We start from the raw sequence: 21,005 nt of genomic DNA, 5'->3' as shown, positions 1-21,005 counted from the left end.
GTCAGAGCTAGCCACACATGGAAGCTTCGAGAACATTCAACATCAAGCACATATCGCAATTGACGCGCAATTCAGAGACCTCGATCCTTTTGCACATTCACTATCTGCTCATTTTTAACAGTTGCAGCTTCAGATTCGAGAAGGTACACCGCGATGTGTCGAAACAGCTATGTCGCTGCAACACCTGGTCGTGTGCAGCCTCACACCTCCGGCGGGAGATTCCTCATCCTGGTAGCCGTCGTGACCTCCGGTCAGTAAGAATTTTTAACTCGCAACAAAATTCGAGAGGCTCCGAACTCCCCGTGCCTTTCCAAAACTCCTGATCCCGCCACGCTGTCGATGCTACAAGGGAAGGGCAACAATATGGGGACATAGGCGTCCGCAAGCTGTACACGTGCTAGTTATGCACGGTGACGCAAATACAACCGTTCGAAAGCGCCGTTTGCAACTCAAACACATCAACCTTCGACAGCTGAGGCACTTCAATCGGAGTCGGAATCGTCGGCCTTGCCTTTCGCAGTCTTCTTCGCAGCTTTCTCGGCCTTCTTCTCCTTCTTCTTTCGCTTTCGCTCGGCTTTCTCCTCGGCAGTTCCATCTTCGTGCTTCCGTTTCTTACTCTTGGTGGCCTCTTCCGCAGTGATACCGGTTGGTGGGATTGGTGGGGCCGCAAGAACTTCGGGAGCCGCGGTTGTTTCTGCGACCGCACCTGGAACAGCAGCAGGCTCGGTGAAGTCCTTGTATCCCGTGGTCCACTGAGCGGGGGTCCTCTCGTTTGGCCGGCCGAATTTCTATAGGGAATCAGCTGGCTACAGTGAAGGCGAGAGGAGAATGTACTTACATCGAGGGTTCCGGACTCCTTCATCTTCTTCTTTTCTGTCGCGACTGGGCCCAAACCCCATCGCCTCGGGTACAGGTCGCGCTCCATAATAACACGCTTGATACGCGCAACAACACCATGATCGCATGATGACATCTCGACTGCCGACATTTGTGCATATGCCAAAGCAATAGCCTCTCCTTTCGTCGTCATGAGAACGACCTCCTCGTGCACTTCTATACCCTTTTCTGTTCATGCGGTTAGTAAGATAGTCTTATGTGCTCGTAATGCACGTACCGAAGCGAAGGAGACCGGGAAGCATGAGCTTCGCACCATAGCAAATCGCGTTGACGGAGCTGTCCTTGACAACAATCCGCTTGTAACTCGTCAAAAGGGTCTCCAGTGGTGAAATGACGTGGCGGAGGTAGGATTCGTCCCGGTTATTGTCCTGCATCCACTGTGCATCCAGAACATCGTGAAGCGTCACCATGCCTTTGGTCTCATCCATCGCACCACTCCTCACTCGTCGAAGCTCCTGCATGTGCGCGCCCACGCCAAGCAACAGACCAAGGTGCACGCACAGGGTACGGATGTATGTGCCTGCTTCGCAGCTAACCCAGAACACACCCAACTGCCTCTCATTATCAAATTCGTACAGCTTGCTCTCATGGATGGTTCGGATTCGCAATTGACGCTTGACGGCGGAGATGAGCGGCGGTCGCTGGAACAAAGCACCAGTGAGGGTCTCGAGAGCACGCGCAAATTGGGCTTCTCCTCCAGGAAGCTTATCGTGAAGGCGGATAACGCAGACATATTCTTTTCCTGCACCCTGTTGAGACTTGACAAGACGAGTGGCGCGGTCGATGCACACGATCAGGCAGCCGGTAACTTTGGGGTCGAGCGTGCCACTGTGGCCGGTTTTGTCGACCCTGTTATCCGCATCAGCTCAATCCTAAACAGAATTAACATAGTCGACACGCTACCTCAGTATGCGCTTAATCCAGGCCACGACTTCATGGCTAGAGGGGTTGGACGGCTTGTCGAGGTTGATCACACCGGAGCTAACGTATGATTTTAAATCGCGCGCATGAGGCTGGCATCCCTGAGGGATTGGAGTGAAGTGGGCGGTGCGGACGAGCACTACGCTTCTGTTAGTGACAAATACTGAAGCTTCTGGGGAAGCTGCATACAGTCGCTGTAGTTTTTCAGCAGCAGCGGCCAGTCGCTGGTGTCGATCGGGGGAGCGGTAGCCTGTGGCTTGATAGTGTACGCATCGGGGTCAGTCTGCACGAGAGCCATGGCGGGCGAAGGGGTGTCGTTGTGGTTACAATTGGCCCGCAGCTTTTCTGGGAGAACTTTTACAATGAGAATTTCGACCTTTAGCTTTCGGGCCGAAAGAACTTCCGGTACACGCCAAGTCATCTAGCCGCTTACGGTTAGAAACACTTCAAATGCTCCACTCCTGCAGAGGGCTTTGATGCAAATAATAGGCAATCATTTTGGAGAGTGCGTGAAAATAATGTAACACAATATATACAAAACTCTCCTTCAGATTGACTGTACCTCCTTAGCCCCAGAGACTACTATGTCCTAACCACATTCGCCACCTTGTTGGATGTCGAAAATAGGCGATGCAAGAACCGGAGTCCCAAATCGCAGACTCAGATCATTCTAGGATCCCGATATACACCGCTCTTGTATCCATGATGTAGCCGCCCACCGAACGTACACATACACAGCCCTTCTAGCACGCACTCTGCAACTAGCCATCATCTTGATTCCCAAGCCCTAAATCCAACCCAGTTTGGGAGATAGCCGCGCGCAGAAAGAACGGTCTTGATAATGGGAGCTCAGCTAGCCCATATCGTTATCAAGCCTGAGGTGTAATAGTGGCTTTGCTCCTCCATACCGACGAATTTCTCTATGTTCGATAATCGGCAGCGGCGCGGATCGAAGGAGTTGACACGTTTGTGCGTGGATCGAAGCCGGTATGACCTAAGATCTATGGTCTCTGGATTGCCCCTGAACGGTTCTGACTGCCTCGACGAGAGTATTCACCGCACTTTATTTGTGGTCATCGCAAGCCGATCCGACGTAGACAATCTTCTCCGTTACCGGATGTCGGCCATAGTTCTGACAAGCGTCGACGGCGTGAACGTGGTATATGCAGCCACATACGGCGTACTTTTCGACTACCCGAAGGCACATGCCGCCTTCTTGGTCGACGAGTCCACGTGGATGCGCAGCGGCTTAGGACGGGTTCGATTCTGTCGATGATAGGAGGCAGTAGTGTTGAAAGGCATGAATATCGATGGACAGAGAAAGGTGATGTAAAGAGGCAAGTATTGAGACAGACTGTTCAGCGTTGAAGCAGGGTGCCACTGTGAAGCTTGATAGTGGAAGTGGGCTGTGGACCGCAAGGCAGCTGATGACAGATGATAAAAGGGTGCTCATGATCCGAACGCGGAGCTACCATTGCGATAGACCCTGCCATACCCGACTTACATCATGAAGGGCAGAAGCCGTTGTGGCTATCGGTTTCACCATATGAAGCGTAGGGCTACGCCACGGCAACAAAAGGAAGATAGGCGATGCCAACCCTTACCAGGAGGGTCGCTTGCGTGCTCCTTGTCCTCGCGCGAGAGTTGAAGAAGCAATGAGGAATCAAATCTGCCCTGTCGTTGCACGAGTATGTTTCAGGCAGTGGCGTGGCAGTGTGATGAACTGATGAGCCGTAGCCAACTCTGGTTTGCTAGTCAGCAGTCAAGCGACTGCATGGATCGACACTAGCCAGTCGCAGGGCGTCGACATCAGCGACGGGGAGATTCGTAAGCATGGACGGCCTTCTGGAATAGCGGTAATACTGGGCCCTGGGGGCCGAGGTCAACAACCTCGGAAAGGGCATGGTGTTGGCATCGGATGAGGGCCACCGCAGCAAACTGTCAACGAGCGAGACAAAAGCTGAAGATAGTTCAGCAGAGTAGAATAGACGAGGGCAGCACGCGGGTGCGTGGAGAGTGGCGGGATGGTTGTCATGAGCAAGTGACGTTTGGAGGTCGAAGAACGAGCAGGGGACGCCCGGACGGGTTCACTGCCGTTCCAAGGTTCAGCCCTTCAGCCCTAAGTCTCGGCCCTCAGGCCGCACTCACCGTCAACACTGCCGAGACTTCCTATACCTGAACATGGAAACGCTCCCTACGTAATGTGGTTCTCGCCTGCACGAGATCTCGGTAGCAATATAAATACGAGTGATCAGCTCCCTTCGCGCCATCGATCCTTCGGCGTAGCGTCTGTGCCGTCACCAAAGAACCATAAAAGCCCTGAGTCATATGGCCGTCTACAGAGGACATGGGCATCCTCAAAAAGAAGGAAGTCGAATATCTGATCCTGCAAATAGAACAAACCTTATCGTTAGTAGGTGGGGGAGCCACGTCGGTGAGAGCCTTCCCCTGATGTCGCTGCACCTTTTTAGTTTCAGCTGCATTACCCTCTAATCCTCAGTGTCGGGATTAGCACTAAGCTACTTATGTCTAACCCTGATCCTGGTGCAGGCTCCGATCTCGCGCCTTGGTAGCGCAGCATCTTGTTAACCGCGTCTGGCGCACTTTGGACTCTCGGGGAGCCTAACTTTTCACATGTCTTTCGCAGAGGGCTTCCTGAATACCATCCTCTACACTATTCCCTATAAGGACATCTTCACACGCATGTAAGCAACACAATCCAACTTCTGTCGAAACGAGACGACCTGCAACATACTCCGACCCCTATGAATGCTGAGGCCTATTACACCGTGCACCGGTACTCCTTCCACCCCAAAATGGTCTAGGATGTTCGCCCAGCACGAAGGGCATCGAGAAATAGTTAGACGTGCACGACGTATTTGAGGTATCGGGTATGATGGACTGCGGGTATGATGGACTGCGATTCATGTTCAATAACAGCCGCAGTCATCAATTCGCTCGACCTCGTCATAACGAAGATGCGAGCGTATTGCACGTACAGTACCAGCAAAAAAGACTATATTCTAACCTGCGCAGGCAGAATGGGTACCATCAAAAGATTCATCGGCTACATTGACAGTCGACTAGGACTGCAACGAAACGCTCACTGAAGGCATTCGGGTGTCCCAATCCGCCTTGCAGAGTAGTATTCTCTCCAAGCATCGAACCGCGTACTCATGAAATTCACTTCATTCACCGCCATCCTCCTTATCTCCTCTCGGAGTCTCTTTCACCTTCACACCTCCACTCGAAACTCCTTCCTCATCACCGCTCTGCTCACCATGATCAGGACGGCATCACTTTCACCGCGAATCTTCCAAGGGTTCACCGCTGGCCCAGCAACTGCCCAGCCATAAATACTGGCCATCTCCCCTCCATTACTTCTTTTCCTCTATCCCTCTCACACCCGTCTTGATCTGATACGTATCTCATCGCCCGGCGTTGCCCATTCTACACCTACCGACCGACGTTAAAGTCCACAAACACACACGACAATGCCACCGAAGAAGTCTGCTGCTGCTGCGAAAGCCGAGCACGGTGACGGCGAGGGCGACAAGGTATGTACCAGCTCAGCTCAGCTATGAAGCCAGGAGTCCGAAGCTAATCACTACGCTGTAGTTCCGCTGGACCCCCGAGAACGATCGTCGTGTACGTCCACCACACCACATTCATTGATGCATTGATCCCACTTACAACCATTGCGCCTTTAGCTCCTCATCCTAGCTCTCCGCGGTAACGTCACCGGCGCCGACTACCACGAGTTCGTCAAGGCCATGCCAGGTGAGTATTCCCCGTCCCGTTACTGCACCACAACCCTATCCGCCCCTCATCTACACACTCCCCCTTCCTCATCTAGCGCAATCGCGTACTAACGTCGACCGACCCAGCCGGCGCCAGCTTCCAAGGCGTCCGCCAGCGCCTCGGCAAGCTGCGCCGCGAGCAGCAACAGATCTACGAGGACATGGGCTGGACGCTCCCGGACGGCAAGGCCACCGCTTCCATCTCCATCTCCAACGGCGCCAACAACAACAACGATGGTGACGACGCCGAGAAGCCAGCCAAGTCAAAGGGCAAGGCGGGCCGCAAGCGCAAGGCTACCGATGCTGACGCCGACGACAAGCCGTCGAAGAAGGCCGCCAAGAAGAGCAAGGTCAAGGACGCTATCGACGACGACGAGGAGGAGGGTCCGAACGACGGCCTCCACTTCAGGGAGAAGTACACTGAGATCTGAGGAACTTAACGTAAGTACCACATTTCGTCGTGCCTCGTGCACATTTCTCTGCCAAACGATGAGGGGAGGGTATGGATTTGATCTTCCGGAACGCTTTGGGGGGAATGGCGTATTGTACATGACTACTACGAGGGGGGTTTAGTCGGCATGACGTCCATGGAGTCCAGCCAGCTGCGGAAGGTTCGCCTATTGGGGAAAATAACTACTCTCTGCTTGGCCTGTCCTTTGTGAGTGCAAGTGCAACCGTGATGCTTATGGTCAAGGCTCTTTCGAGATGTATATGACCCCGTGCCATGCTCTAGGTTGATCGATACATTGGTAGCTCGTGATCGGGCAGCCATTTCCATTCCTATTTCCTATAGTCTTATGTATGAACTCCGCGCGCCGATCCACCCACGTCTTGAGTCAGCGCCATCAGATGCCTTGCAGATGCGTGATCACGCCCTGGACCCGCAATACCCGATAGTTGTTGAACCGCCAAACGTGTTATGAATAGCCGCCTCATTTGTCGCCCTTCTTTTTGCGGAGGGTCTGACCTTGGCCCTCGAAGTTGTTTGATTCCTCCTCCGTGGCACCTTCCTTGCTCTTTAGCGGCTTGACCTCATACCCAAAGAAAAGCTTCCCGGGTGGTAACCTAAGCGGTTGCGGGCCATTGGTCCTCCGTATTGTTGGCGGCGGGGCATTCGTCGATTGCCCGGCGACTGGTGTTGAAGCCTGCGGCGTGGGTGCCTTGCTTCCCCTCTTCGAGCTCAGCTTGTGGCCCGTTGACAGGAAGTTCGACGACGTTGCTTTCGCGCCAGCAGCGGCTGTGGTTGCTGATGGTGCGATAGCCGCGTAGTTGATCGCTTGCGCCATTGTGCCCTGCGAATGGAGCGTTCCTCCTTTGCCAGCCATGACTCCCTTGCCGCTCCGTGGTGTACTGGTGCCACTCGTGCGCTTTGGCTCCTCGTAGCCAACCGGCGGCGCAAAGTCGACAGACAGATCTGTCTCTAACGTGCATATTGCGTTGCTGGAATGTGCCGGTTTCGTTTCGAGCACGGCGATGCTATACACGTTGTCGTTATAGGAGAATGTGAAGACATCCCCCTTGGTAAGGCAAGCGAAGTTCCGGAAGGCGTTCTCTAATACTGCCTTGGGATCTGATATCTCGAGGAAAGAAGAGTCCTGAGGCTGCAGTTTGATGAAGGTTCCGAGGGGGACGTCGGTGGACTTGACTTGCAGGAGGTCCCCTGGCTCAAGTAGCAGAGTCTGCATAAGCTGTGACATGGTGTTAGTGCGGCAGAGGCCAGGCAGCCCGAAGCGTACTCACCCAGTATGGCAGATAGATCTTTCCCTCCTCTGCAATGAACTCCAGCACACCGGCATGTGTCTTCTTTCCGTCTTTTGCGCCATTTATGAGCTCAAAGAGCATAGGATATGTGATGTGCAGCCTAGTGAGCTTGTCCAGCGCGCTGGGCGGGAGGAACACCTTGCCGCCATGGTTTGCCTCTTCGCGATCCGGTCCCGGGAGCATGGCGATGGGATAGCAGCGGAAGTACTCGTCGAAGCGCCGGGGAGCGCCGCCGCGGCGCAGCATGGCTTGCTGGTACATAGCCATCGGGTCGTCTTCGTCGTAATAGTTGGAGTGGAACTGGGTTAAGCTCAGTTAGATAGGTAGTAGTCGGGAGAAGTGGCGGGGTTGGCTCCTACCATGTCGACAGGCGGGCCTTCTATAAGAGGCAGGTGCGGGTATGCTGGTGAAGCAAGCAAACGAAGTGCGTAGCAAGAAGTGGCTGGCAAAGTGCGAGAGCTGGCCTTTCAGGTAAATGTCGACCGACGGTAATAATCAGCAGTGAATGACGAAGTGCAAGGTGCTAGGTAACTCCACGGTGGTCCAGACAGGCCATCCGCGAAACCTTGGCGCATCCGTTTCGGAACGGAACGACGCCGCACTGGCCCAAGCTTCCAGCTCGAGAAGCCAGAGGCTCCAAATATCCGGACGTCACTCCAAGCCGCACACAGCAACATCCTCCCCGTGTATCTGCGCTGCCGAGTGCCAGCGCCTATTACCCATCATGGCGAGCTCTTCGGGCAACTTCAATCCCGCGCGGCCAAAACGCGCCGGGGATCATTTCACTCGAACTCACCACCAGGACATTGACGAGCCTTCGGCGAAGAAACCTCGCTTCGACCCGCGGAATCCCTCAACTCTTGCTCCAGATAACGACGATGAAGACGACCCTGCCCTAGAGGCTGATGTCATCGGGAAAGGCGCTGGAATAAAGCGCAACGCCGTGAACATCGACGGCTACGATTCGGACAGCTCTACCGAGAACTTCGACACTCGCGCCGAAGCCCGAAGCAAAAAGTCTGCCCCCAAAAAGGATGACGATGACGATGACGATATGTTTGCAGAGGAGGACAAGGATGATGAGCAGGACGAGGATACTCGACGCGGGGATAAAAGGAAGAAGCAGCTGCGCTTTTTGCAAGACAACGAAATAGAGGGACAGGAGGACACTAGCAAGTCTGGAGGGCATGTTGCCGTCGATTTTCGTGCGGGCACAGCCATGCAGACGGATGAGGTTGGGAGCAGTAGTGAGAGTGAGGATGACGAAGAGGAGCGCGACAGGCTGGATCCCGGCATGGACGAAGAGATAGGCGCCGGAGGCAAGAAGAGACATGCGCCGAAGCTAGACGCCTTTAATATGAAAGCCGAACAGGAAGAAGGGCGCTTCGATGAGGCCGGCAATTACGTCCGGAAAGCCTATGACCCCGAAGCCGCACAGGATGCATGGTTAGATGGCGTATCTAAAAAGGACATTAAGCGCGCGAAAGAAGCGCACGAAAAGAGGGAGGCCGAGCGTAGGGAACGCGAACGAGCTGAGGACTCCATTGTTACAAGCGATGTACTCTCTACAATGATCCTGCATCTGGATGTGGGGGAGACGCCTATGGAGGCACTAGTGCGGCATGGGAAGGCTGTTCCCAAGAAGAAGACCACTACATGGAACAAGAAGAAGAAAAGCCAAGAAATGGACGTGGAACCAGATCTAGCCCAGGAAGCTGCCGCAACCAAGGCAAAAGAGGCGATCGACGCCATCACCGAATGCGCAAGCCGCTTGACGGATCGGGGCGTGGAAAATGTCTACGAGCTTCCCCGCGAGATGATTATGCGCCAATACAAGCGAGAGACGGGCGAGGACTGGAAGAATCCGAGTCCGGATGTGCAATGGGAATTTCACTGGCTTACCGCGCCCGAGGGAGACATCAACGGGCCCTACGATACCGAGACAATGCAAGCGTGGGGGCAAAATGGACAGTTCGAAGCTGGCGCCGAGTTCCGCCGCGTCGGAGAGACGGAATGGTCAAGACTACTGGACTTCGAAGACTGAACCCTCCATTGCATCGCTCGAAACTAAGTCACACCGTTCAACGGGAGAGACTTGTACCAGTGTTCTCCGAGAGCAATTCGCGACACCAAGGGCATTTCCTCTCAGTTGCGATGAGACGCATCATGTTTACAATGTTATCGCCAATAGAGGAGCCGGTTCAACGGGCTGCGGAAAGAGATCCCGCCGACGTGGACACGCTCTTGCGGTAGGGAATTCTCCAGATTTAGGGGCTCGCCGTACAAATAAGTAGGATTGCTCGTACAGCTGACTATACGCTTCATTGTGCGCACCCGCGGAGGCCTCCAGGGTAGCTGTTACGCACGTCGTTCTATCCGGAGAATTCCACACCGTGAGAGGCTACGAGCCGCCCCGCGACACAAGGCGGCCCACTTGTCGGCCTCTCCAGCCGCTCACTCGGTTGCGATCATGTGATTGAAATTTGATGCGCGTTTGCGGCAATCACAGGATCTATTTCTGCGTCTCCAGCCAGTCGGAAAGGCGAGAGCGAGAGATGCGGTTGCAACCGCTCGGGGCGGCTGCGATGGCATTGCGGCGTAGCAGCCTCCTCGAATGAAGATGCAACGCAGGTTGCATAGCTGTTGTGCGACGCTCACGTCCTCCCACCGTGACTGCTTTTGTGCGCATGTGCATACCGCAAGAACAATGTGACCTCGTGGTAACCTCTCTCTGCAATAGTGTTCGTCGACGCGGTGCAATCAGCGTGTTCTCCTCGTTGGTGTGCTATAGCGCGCATCATCCACACACATCTGAGCCCTGGACGCAGCCAATCCGCCGCTGTGCTCCGACTCCCTTTCCAACACCCAGGAGCCGCGCGAAGGGCCGAATGACAGGCCGGAGATCTTCAGTGGCGACGCGGGTTGGGCAGCTGATACACACGCGTCGGACACCCGACCTTGACCTCCCCTCCTCCCACCTCCGACCCCGCGCCCCGAGCTCTCAGAATAGGCAGAATACTGCATGGTGAAAGTCTACGCAAAAAAGCAAGCATGTCCAAGACAGCACCTAGCGAGAAAAAGTACGAATGGCTTCGCCCGAACCTAAAGGCGAGCTACAGGCGGACTAGACAGCGCGGAGCGCGACGGGCCGCCACACCATGAAAACGTGGATGGAAGGCCAGGGCGTGCGCCTCAGGCTGCGACGGCTTGAAGGCTTGGAGTGAAGCAGCGGGAGGCATCCGCGAGCCATCGCGCGGGCTTTCGCGGTCTCTTATCATATGCCGCTGAGCGTTCTGCTATCACGGTGCCAGGACCAGGGAAGTGAGGCTGCCGCAATCCCCGTGTGTAGCGGCAGGGTAAATGATTGTATAAAACGCGAGTACCAAGGTACCGTCTCTTGCAGCGCCGTCCAGCGAGGCTTTTATTGAATAGGGGGCAAAGACGAGAGACATGGAGGTCGAGAGCCAATGAAGCCCCAGGCGGCCTTCACACGCTGCCGCAGCCTGCCCGTCTGTAGAATGAAACCTTCTGCGTGAGTCAGCCGCCCTCACGTCGCCGCTGACACCTGCCTGTGCTGCTTGTCGTCTTTGCTGTGAACCGTCTCTGCGGTGCACAGTGCCCTGCCCTGCCTGTGCCGGATCCAGTGCGCCCCAGGCCTCAAGCCGTCATCCCCCGCCGAGCTAGCAGTCGCACGCCCACCACCTCTGTTTTCGCACACCACACGCTCTCTCCACCAGCACCGCTGCCCGCCCTCTTGCCTCTCGCCCGCCTCCTGCGCCGCCCACGCGTGCAGCCGATTCCTGATCCGACGACCGCGAGGAGCCCGTCGGCGCGCGACCCACCGGGCTGCTGCGGCTCATTACGACTGACGACGGTGTGCAAAAGGAGAAAGGAGCTGGACCCGCCAACCCTGTCCTTAGCCCAAACACCATCCACCAGCCAACGTCGACCTGCCCGTCCGCGTCCCTGGCCGCGCTGGCACCCTGCTCCCCTATTCATCGCCTCAGATTCTGCCCTCGCGACGGCCATCTGGTCTCGCTCGTTCCCGGACCCTGACGTGCCCGAGCTATTCTGATCCGCCGCCGCGCCTGGCCTTGGCGGCAGATGTACTAAACGACCCTGTACCTCACGGCCTGCCCTAATTTTCCACCTCTGCTGCCCAGCTCCCCCTTCACTCTCCGCCCGCCATGTACTCCGCGTACGACCCGCCGTCATCGCGGTCGCCCGGCTCGCATCGCCACCAGCCGCAGACGCTGCACCGCCAGCCCTCGCGCCAGTTCGACGCATACGGACAGCTCCCGCCCGGCGGCCTGTACACAGCAGAGGACCACGCCCGTGGATACGACCAGCCGCGCAACTACGAGCGCCTGAACGCGACGATTCACTCAGCATACAGCTACGACGTGGGCACGCCCGCCTGGAACACAAATGCCTTTGCCCAAAACACTGCTCTCGGCTCTCTGGGGGGCGCCGCCGCACGCATGAAGCAGCAAGGACGCGGCCGAAGCGCGCTACCCACGGTAAGTGATGCAACTAAGAGAGCAAGCTCAAATGCTGATGTCCGTAGGGATGGCTTGATCAGCCGCAAGGTCTCCCAACCTTCGCCCTGCCTGGGCTGGGCACCTCGCACCCGAATTCGCTGCTCAACCCCAACATGCATGCAAATCAGTATTCGCATGACTCAGACGAAGAGCTCATCCCGACGGCAATCGTCATCAAGAACATTCCGTTCGCCGTCAAGAAGGAGCAGCTGGTACAGCTGATGACCGACCTGCGCCTGCCGCTACCCTATGCCTTCAACTACCATTTCGACAACGGTGTCTTCAGAGGCCTGGCATTTGCCAACTTCACCACTGCCGAGGAGACGGCCCAAGTGATCGAGGCAATGAACCACTTTGAGTTGCACGGCAGGAAGCTTCGCGTGGAATACAAGAAGATGCTTCCGCTCGCTGAGCGCGAGCGGATCGAGCGCGAGAAGCGGGAGCGTCGCGGACAGCTGGAGGAGCAGCACAGGCCAATGCCTGGGAATCTGCAGACCCAACCATCCTTCAGCTCTCTTGCTTCTCACATACCTGCTACATCTCCATCCCCAGTCTCCGGTATGCGACCTCCCAAACTCGGTGCGTGGCTTAAGGCTTCCTTCGCTTTATTCCGCTAATCATGATGCAGAAGTAGACCTCAACGATCCCCAAGTTTTGCAGTTCTATTCCCAGCTGTTGCTCTTCAAGGAGTCAGACGACCGCGAAAGCATGACCTTCCCATCCACTTTGGCGCCTACGCAACGGCGCATCGTTCACACGCTCGCGCACCAGTTGGGTCTCATGCACATTTCCAAGGGTGAGCAGCACAACCGTCAGTTGCACATTTTCAAGGTGCACAACCCCCACAACGGTCAAGGCCTGAGCCCACCCATGCCGCAAGTACCCTCGAGCCACCCAAATGAGCAACCCCGTCGCGGGCTCAACCGTGCCGCAACCACGGACTTCAGTGATGTTCGCGGTTCCGAGGGTTTCTATAGCGTGTTCGGACGGCAAGCGTCCGGATTGCTTGGGTTTCCCGATTCTCCAGGCGGTTTGGCTGCGGCGCCTAATCTGCGAGCTGCCAAATCATATGCCGATCTCCGATCCTATACTCCTTCCCCGGCGCCTTCGACTGCAAGTCATCCCATCGGCCGCCTTGGTGGTCCAAATATCGAAGGCCTGTCATTCGGCGGCGGGGCTACATCGACAAACCCTAACGGTACTCCAACAACCGGCTCTATGGCCCAGCGCGACGAGGGTCTGCTGGAGCGTGAGTTGGGTCGTATGCAGATCGGATCAGGCTTCGGGCAGGGCGGAAGCCCACGTGCTCTGCGACAAATGACATCCTGGGAGAACCCCGGCCCTATCGGCGGCCATCGAACCTTCGGCGGCAACAACTACGATGACCGCCCGTCGAGGCAACCCCGAGGTCCCCTTCCGGAGCGGGGAACCGGGTTCAGCCGATCGCGACAGAACGGCCACCAGGGTCGTGGCAGCGATGAGCTGTCGTCGCAGTCCAACGTGGAGATTCTCGTCGGACAGTGAGAGTCGCAGAGGCGATCTCGCATTAACTTGACTGGAAAGAAGTATGTTCGTCCCACGGCATGCGCAGAAGAAGACTTCGGACGAGAGATGATGATGTTTACGGCCTCAGTATTCTATACCTTGGCCTTTCCCCGGGACGACCTACTCTCACGACGATACGAAGAATGACGCTACGACAGTAGACACTACATCTGATGGGGCTCGGGCCCCTCCCCTCGCATTTCCGATTTGGGTACTGAAAAAGCATCTCATGGATATTTTGGATATCTGTTGTTCTTGCTTATTTCGTGTTTTCTTGGAGGGAATGTATTAGTTTGTTGGCATGCTGCATGGAGATTATCTCTTTCTGGTTTTATCTCTTTCTCCTTCTCCCCTTCTCCTGGCATTGCCATTGCAGGCTAAGAACACGAGTGAACATTCTGGGCCGTGGAATTGTTGTACGATCTTCCGAGTTTGACTTTATAAGTCAAACTTACGTCGCCTAGAGCGTTCGCTCGATGGTGTTGCCCCGTCGTTGATGCCACTATCGCGATTTCGAACTATAGTACATCTGTCGGCGATGCGAAGTGTCTGCACTGGCGGGCTGGCGCCGTTCGAATGATCAGCGTGCAGCGCCTTTTGTTTCTACCCTTCTTCTCCTCTTCTTTCCGCTGGTATACCGCAATCAACGCACCTCGACGACGATGACGACCCCGCATTCCCGCACGACCCGCGAGGACAACATAGCTCCTACGACGTCGACAATATACAACCGCTCATCACGACACCAAAGAAGGCTAAAGAGCGCATCAAGTGGGCAACCACAACGATTCATGAGCCGCCGAATCACGACCACGAGCTTTGTCTTTATCCTATTCACTGCCTCTAGCATCATTTACACCGGCGTCATCGCGTCTTGTTACTACCCCTTTCTTCGACCGCCGTGTCCTTGTCAATGCTCATAGCACGGCGTTTATTGCGTTTATTGCGTTTCTTCCTGTTTTCGACTCTTCTTTCCGCTTTTTTAGCAGCCTGCATATACGAGACGGCCATGTTTTAATGACGACTGCAGGGCTTGTTGCGGCACTTTTGGGCGTGTTTTCGACGGGGATTGGATATTTGCGGAATCTGTTTGCTTGGATGGGATTGAATTGAACTGAACTGGTACGATTTGGTTTCTTCTCGATGGCAGCAACGACGTTCGCTACTAGTATGTATTGTAATATGCGCTTTTTAATATACGGGTACCACGTCTGGTATCTTTTGCTTGCAAGCTTCCAACGTTCCCAGCTTTCCCGCTATGTTCGTGGTTTTGGTAACGGCATTTTCGAGATAACCTTGTATATCCTCAGTCTTCGCCCGCTTCGTGTTTCCCAGGCCTCCGTATGGTATATCATGGGCATGGAGCTGGTTTCCTCAACGAGCGGCAAAGCGCACTCATGCGCAAAGCGGTTCAGAAGCTCGTTAGTCGATGTTGCAGTGCAGTAGAGAAAGTGCCTTTTTTGGCTTGTTGCTCTGCGCGCCTAACTATGTACCTAGGCGGCACGGTCAATGAGCACCTTGGAAGAAAGATGGCGTTCTGCTAGCGGGATGAGCGTTGAGTTGGAGGTACCTATCATTGTCTCTTCGGCTACAAGAAAGAAGTAAATAACGGCGTTGGTCTCTATTCAAGGTTGGGATGGGGATGTAATCAATCTCCTGAATGTATGTAATGTGGTCACCGAAGCAACGTCGTGCTTTTCCAAAGGTAGAGATGCTTGATTGGAGACGCGTGAAAGCAATCTAGAATGTAAGAAAAGAGACATGTTAGTTCCGCAAAGTCAGAGCGTTGGCGGGGATGAAGTTGGAGAGTCACACACAACAACGCAACAGTGGTACAAGCATTTCTCCCTGAATTAGTGGAGCACTGAAAAGCTTCCCTGTTGCTACATAGTTTGTGGAACCGAAGAAGCCCCATCCATACCCAACACCGGCCCGCACACACGCGCCCTGTAATGGAAAAAGAAAGGTAAGACAACCTATCCTGCCGTTCCCCTCAAACCAGACACTCACTCGGCGAACCCGGGCATATGCTCTTGCCACACACGTCGCCTGAATAGAAGGGAGAGAAGTGCCGAACACGCAACACAAACGAAAGAAGCCTCGCCATCCTTTCTCAGCCTCGAACATCGGCAGTCGCAAGGGTCTTGCTGCTTGTTACTGATGCCTAGCCGTCTGCCTTATTCCCTAAATACCATTTTGCCACAAAGATGCCCATGATGCACGTCCCACTTACACCTCAACAGGCTTCCCCTTCTTCTTCTGCTCCACCTTCAGCAGCAGTGCGCGGTTGATGTGTGGCAGAACGCCTCCGAAAGCGATGGTCGCGCGAATGAGCGTGTCCAGCTCCTCGTCACCGCGGATCGCGAGCTGTAGGTGGCGCGGCGTGATACGCTTGACCTTGAGATCCTTGGCGGCGTTGCCGGCCAGCTCGAGCACTTCGGCCGTCAGGTATTCGAGCACGGCGGTTAGGTAGATGGAGGCTTTGGCGCCGATGCGCGTCTTTTGGCGGGTGATGGTGCGTAGATGGCGCTTTATGCGACCGCAGGGGAACTGTTATCAAAGTGCACGGTCAGCGCGTTGTTGTTATGACTCGATGCGCGCGTGTTGGCGAGGGGCCGGATGATGATGGAGGGGCTCAAGACGCGACTGCTTACCTGCAGGCCCGCCTTCGCGGAGTGCGACTTTGTGGTTTTGACGTGCGAGTCGCCTTTTCCGCCGGTCTTGCCGCCGGTTTTTCCTGCGATTGCTGTTAGCTGCGTGGCTGCAGCGAGCTGTGAGGTCAACGCGTACCTTTACCGCCAGGCATGTTTGCTGGTTATTTCGGGGGTGTTGTCGGTAGCGATGGTATGAATATGAGTGCGCGACCAAGTTGCCAGAGTTTCGTGTCGCGTTCGATGTGGGTGGCGGAGAGGTCGGTGGGGTGGCTGGGGGATGGGGAGGTCAAAGGAATGTTGTGAGTTGCGAAGGCTCGAGGCGCGTTAAACCGAAAAGGAAAGAGGACTCGGCTGAGGAACACGTGACGTTGAATCTGGGCGATCTCCCTGTCGGTGACTCGGGCCGTGGACAGGCGGGAGGGGAACGTTAAGAGGGAATAAGCCGCTCTCTTGTAGGCGTCCAGGCTAGTGGCGATTATGCTGTAGAGTAGACATTGCCTATACTCACGTGCTCGGGCAACGTCCTCGGGTCGTGGCGAAACGGATGAAGAGAGTGGGTACAGCAAGGAAGGCCCGATTCCGCAAAGGGTAACATGAAAGACTGACGGCAGGCTCAAGGAGAAGCAGAGACTGTGACAACATGATAGAAGGAGGCCAAAGGTTGGGTGGGATTAATGTGCTTCCCGATGGGGATTGAAGACAGACAGCTCGGAAGAGTCTTCGACGAGCTATGAGAGAGAACAAACACTTACAAAGTGCCGTAGCATACTCAAGATGACTACTTGAAATGGACAAGAAATAGCAGACAAGCCCTACATCGTAACTGAGAGTCTCAGCCAAAGTGAAGCCATTCGCTCTCGGCATCGATGGCTCGTATAATGAACCCAGGGTGACGGGGACTGGAAAATATCAGACAAAAAGCACAGTATAACCAATCACCGGCTTCTGCATGGACAATACGGCGTCAAACTCATAGTACAAGACCGTTCGCGAGTAACACGACGATTGCCGTACATGTTGAGGTCCCTTGCGATGGATTGGGACAGCAGCATGCAGCGCGCTAAGGCTCAGAAAGGGAAGGCGCGGACTTGGCACCCAACCGTCGACGACCGTGAACTGACATCTCCCTTTTCCCATGCAATCCGCGCAGTGATGCGGCTGTCGTTGTAGCTGCATTGCGCATGCCCTCACCTTTCTTCCGCGCACGCTGTCTATTACCACGCCGCACCGCCGCCCTCCCCAGCCGACCCGAGTGTCCTACGAAACATCCGAGCTCCTCGTTTCGGCCAGCTATCCATCGAACCCTCGCGACCCGACGCCGCATGTCAACCCGCGCGGACTACCTGACTTTACACTACATAAAAGCAGAGAACCTGCGTCATGGCATGGCAGTCGCCCACGGCCATGAATGCGGGCGGCCCTGGCGGCGGAGATAGTAATGCGCCTACAGGGACTGAGTACACGCTGCAGGGTAAGAGGCTGCATTTTTCGTTAGCATGTCGCACATGCTCTCGATGAAGTGATTATAGACTGACGTCGCTTGCAGGAGTTATGCGCTTCCTACAGCTGGAATGGCACAACCATGAGCGCGCAAGAAACGCCTGGGACATCGAGCGCGCAGAGATGAAAGCAAAAATCGCGAAGCAGGAGGGCGAGGTTCGCAGCGCGAAGAAGCTGAATGACCAGCTGAACAAGCACATACGCATGCTCGAGCAGGCATTGACGAACGAGCGTGCCAAGAATAAGGCTGCTGCTGCGGGAGGGGATGCCCAAGCGGCAGCAGATGAAAAGAAGGACGCAAAGGCTAAGGCGGCTTCCAAGAGTGGTATGGAACCTAAAAAGCGTGAGCGAGCATGCTCCATTCTTCAAATTTTAAGACTTCGTGCACAGCTAACCTTGTCCTTGTGCAGCACCAAACAAGCACCACAACTCCTTCCTCGACGTGGATCCCGAACTCTCCGAGCGAGCAGAAGCGGAGCGAGACAACCTACGCGAGAAATCGAGATTATACATGAGGCAGTGTTTAGACGAGATAACCTACCTTCTGACACCGCCCCCTCAACCGGCCCCACAGCAGGGCCTACATGGGCTCGGGAACGGCTCCGGATTCTTGAATCATGGGGATGCTTCAATGGAGGAGATGTATCTCCAGCAACAACACCGTCAAAAGATGCAGTCGCAGCTGCCTACCATGCCGAACACGTCTATGCCCAATCACCAACCGCCGTCCATTCCTACCTCCGAGCTCCATAATCTACCTCACCAGGCGCAGCAGTTCCACCAAGCACCTCAGATGACACGAGAGCCGTCCAGTCAGGTACCGCTCCCACCCCACTCCGGACCACCAACGGAGTTCTTGGGCCAACAATCGCAATCGCAGGCTCCGCAAAGCTTCGCATCCGTGCCCGAGGAGCAGATCGAAAAAGTTACCCACACATTTGACAATCATGGGCGGCAAATACCAAATAGAGAAGAAGGGACTCTGGGTTCTACTCAGATGAACGCAGCAGACTCGGAGAGTTGGAATTTTGAAGAGCCAATCACAGAGATACCTCAGGAAGCGCCGCCTCCACGAAGACCGGACACTGAAATGTTCCCCAGTGCAAATAACATCCCTTCCAAGTCTCCGCCACGCCATGGAAAGCGAAGAACAAGTCTAGACCTGCACCGCAGGCGGCAGAGTCAGGGGGACACCCGTGAAGCCAGCGGCCAGGGTACCCGCTCTGACCCGCAGAACTTCAAGGTCCGATTTGCTCTGCGCGGACATCTTGATGTCGTTAGATCAGTTATCTTCACCGGAGGCGGCAGTCCCACAGAGCCGGAAATTTGCACAGCTGGCGATGATGGCATGATCAAGAGGTGGATTATCCCAGCCAGCTACGCCAACCAGCACAGTATGAGCAACGATCTCGATATCTCCCCATATTGGTCTCACCGAGGCCACGATGGAATAGTCACGTCTCTTGCAGCATGTCCATCTTCGGCATCTTTCTCAACAGGCGGCCGAGTGTCTGGTGACGGATGGATATTCTCCGGAGGACAAGATGCTACTGTTCGAGTGTGGGAAAGGGGACGTGTGGATCCAAAGGCAACGCTTGACGGCCATACAGATGCTGTCTGGACCGTCTGTGTCCTTCCGGCGACATGCGCTTCCGTATTCGGAACTGACTGTAACAACTATGGCGGTCCAGATCGGGTCCTCCTCGCTTCGGGATCTGCGGATGGGACCATTAAGATCTGGGCTGTGAGCGCACCTCCACAATTGGTCTCGCCACAATCGGGTTCACGAAGAGGTATAGGAGGAAGTCGACGGCATTCTGTTACCTCTGGGTCAAACTACCCTTCGTCGCCGCAGCCAAGCGTCGCTACCTCCACCCCGTTCCATTACATGCTCGTACATACAATCGAGCGAGCAACGCATCCTTCACCGACTTGCATCGCCCCGCTTTCGCCGGCAGGCGAGAACTTTGTGGTATCTTTCTCGGATGCTTCGATCCTTGTATACGACACTCGGACCGGCGAGGAGGTTATCGGCATGGCCAGCGCTGAGACGTATGATGGGACTCCTGCGACTGGGATAACTTCCGTCGTTACCACCTCACAGAGCATAGAGGGAACAGCTTCGCAGGAGACTGGCCGAGGCGTCTCCGAGGAAGAGGGCGTCGTGCATGGCCCGACAGGATCAAGTAGCGCCGGTGGCATCGAAGGGGTGATTATTAGCGGCCACGAAGACCAGTTCATCCGGTTTTACGATGCCAATTCTGGTAAGTTCTATTCTCCTACTTTCCCATCTTAGGTCCAGAGCGCTAACTCGCTCCGTCAGGACAATGTACATATAGCATGCTAGCGCACCCCTCGGCCATCTCTTCCCTCTCCATCAGCAAGGACGGTCGCGAAGCTGTATCGGCCGGTCACGATGCGTCCATCCGCTTCTGGTCGCTTGATAAACGCATTTGCACGCAGGAAATTACCGCCCATCGCATCATGCGCGGCGAGGGTGTTTGCAGCGTAGTGTGGAGTCAAGACGGGCGTTTAGTGGTCTCAGCCGGCGGAGACGGCGTTGTCAAGGTTTTCGCCAGATAAGGTGATCCACTACACCCGACTTGAACGTCATTGCCACATTTCTAGCTATCACATCCCCTCACAACAGCGCGCGCATATGGAAGGACTTGGAACGATCGACTACGGGAACCTCGTAATTCTTTTGGCGAAACATTGAATCTTTACCCTTCTTGTATGATCCCCTCTTTTCTCCTGTCATTTGTATGTCGATGAAACTTGTTCGCGGTTTTGTCGGCGGCATCTCATGTGCTTCGGGCACTGAACACTTAATGCATGGTTGCGGGGCGTCATCAAAAGATAGCGATAGCATGGCGACTTTTGAGCTTTGAGCTTTCTAAGACCACGTGGTTTCTCTTGGACTGCCCTGATCTTCCTACACACTGTAGCTGTACTATATATATGGGATGGGATGGGATGAAATGCGGGCGAGAGGACAGGCTTGGTGTGGACGATGAGAGAGGCATGGCATGGAGAATAGATGAGTTGAAGGTGCCTTGATTTTGCATTTTGCCAAGCGCGTGACTAGGCATGGTTGAAGTCATCTTGTAATACCACAACCGTTGGTTCTGGCTAGAGGTTATTTCTTGCGCAGACCGGATTTGGTTAGCGTGGTTTGGCTCACAGTAAAATGGATCCCCGCTTGTCTACTCGCCCGGTTCACACATCAGAGCTAACAACACCTCCGGGACACAGACACGCCTTTCGCTTGTACCGTACTTGTAATTTTACGTCCTCCCATATAGTTTTCCAAAGAAAGCCCATCCATCTAGTGCTGCAGGGCGCAAGCGCTAGGGACGAGGCTGAGGCTGAGGGACTTCGAAATT

General features: G+C 55.1%; 8 protein-coding genes across 8 annotated transcripts; 5 read left to right on the top strand and 3 right to left on the bottom strand.

Moving 5' to 3' along the window:
• Window positions 1–76: 76 nt before the first annotated feature.
• Window positions 77–2,145, bottom strand: BU26DRAFT_516300 (putative rRNA pseudouridine synthase). The gene is made up of 5 exons (XM_033828293.1): window positions 2,008–2,145; window positions 1,801–1,957; window positions 1,115–1,746; window positions 839–1,065; window positions 77–788 (listed from the first exon to the last, which is right to left on the bottom strand). The coding sequence occupies exons 1-5, from the start codon at window positions 2,114–2,116 to the stop codon at window positions 483–485; spliced, it is 1,431 nt and encodes a 476-aa protein (XP_033689065.1). The 5' UTR covers window positions 2,117–2,145; the 3' UTR covers window positions 77–482.
• Window positions 2,146–4,958: 2,813 nt separating this feature from the next.
• BU26DRAFT_234765 (uncharacterized protein) lies at window positions 4,959–6,231 on the top strand. The gene is made up of 5 exons (XM_033820930.1): window positions 4,959–4,988; window positions 5,108–5,375; window positions 5,437–5,466; window positions 5,529–5,598; window positions 5,706–6,231. Exons 2-5 carry the CDS (start codon window positions 5,313–5,315, stop codon window positions 6,047–6,049), a joined length of 507 nt encoding a protein of 168 aa, XP_033689064.1. The 5' UTR covers window positions 4,959–4,988; window positions 5,108–5,312; the 3' UTR covers window positions 6,050–6,231.
• Window positions 6,232–6,370: 139 nt separating this feature from the next.
• Window positions 6,371–7,913, bottom strand: BU26DRAFT_234754 (ubiquitin fusion-degradation protein). Its single transcript, XM_033820929.1, has 3 exons — window positions 7,739–7,913; window positions 7,359–7,679; window positions 6,371–7,306 (listed from the first exon to the last, which is right to left on the bottom strand). The coding sequence occupies exons 1-3, from the start codon at window positions 7,739–7,741 to the stop codon at window positions 6,551–6,553; spliced, it is 1,080 nt and encodes a 359-aa protein (XP_033689063.1). The 5' UTR covers window positions 7,742–7,913; the 3' UTR covers window positions 6,371–6,550.
• Window positions 7,914–7,973: 60 nt separating this feature from the next.
• Window positions 7,974–9,745, top strand: BU26DRAFT_234672 (uncharacterized protein). Its single transcript, XM_033820927.1, has one exon. The coding sequence runs from the start codon at window positions 8,104–8,106 to the stop codon at window positions 9,421–9,423; it is 1,320 nt and encodes a 439-aa protein (XP_033689062.1). The 5' UTR covers window positions 7,974–8,103; the 3' UTR covers window positions 9,424–9,745.
• A 1,821-nt stretch (window positions 9,746–11,566) lies between these two features.
• BU26DRAFT_502146 (uncharacterized protein) lies at window positions 11,567–13,444 on the top strand (the record flags this gene model as incomplete). The annotated part of the gene is made up of 3 exons (XM_033826617.1): window positions 11,567–11,899; window positions 11,947–12,499; window positions 12,549–13,444. 3 exons carry the CDS (start codon window positions 11,567–11,569, stop codon window positions 13,442–13,444), a joined length of 1,782 nt encoding a protein of 593 aa, XP_033689061.1.
• Window positions 13,445–14,028: 584 nt separating this feature from the next.
• BU26DRAFT_234669 (uncharacterized protein) lies at window positions 14,029–14,498 on the top strand. Its single transcript, XM_033820926.1, has one exon. It carries the CDS (start codon window positions 14,128–14,130, stop codon window positions 14,386–14,388), a length of 261 nt encoding a protein of 86 aa, XP_033689060.1. The 5' UTR covers window positions 14,029–14,127; the 3' UTR covers window positions 14,389–14,498.
• Window positions 14,499–15,694: 1,196 nt separating this feature from the next.
• On the bottom strand, window positions 15,695–16,271 carry BU26DRAFT_502145 (histone H2A.Z; the record flags this gene model as incomplete). The annotated part of the gene is made up of 3 exons (XM_033826616.1): window positions 15,695–16,015; window positions 16,120–16,202; window positions 16,256–16,271. 3 exons carry the CDS (start codon window positions 16,269–16,271, stop codon window positions 15,695–15,697), a joined length of 420 nt encoding a protein of 139 aa, XP_033689059.1.
• Window positions 16,272–17,523: 1,252 nt separating this feature from the next.
• Window positions 17,524–20,202, top strand: BU26DRAFT_420286 (striatin Pro11; the record flags this gene model as incomplete). Its single annotated transcript, XM_033823355.1, has 4 exons — window positions 17,524–17,590; window positions 17,666–17,962; window positions 18,030–19,883; window positions 19,943–20,202. 4 exons carry the CDS (start codon window positions 17,524–17,526, stop codon window positions 20,200–20,202), a joined length of 2,478 nt encoding a protein of 825 aa, XP_033689058.1.
• Window positions 20,203–21,005: the final 803 nt, after the last annotated feature.

Source organism: Trematosphaeria pertusa, assembly GCF_010094035.1.
Source record: "Trematosphaeria pertusa strain CBS 122368 unplaced genomic scaffold BU26scaffold_3, whole genome shotgun sequence".
Lineage (NCBI taxonomy): Eukaryota > Fungi > Ascomycota > Dothideomycetes > Pleosporales > Trematosphaeriaceae > Trematosphaeria > Trematosphaeria pertusa.
Note: the sequence above shows the minus strand (reverse complement) of the source record. Positions and strands in the feature narration are given on the sequence as shown.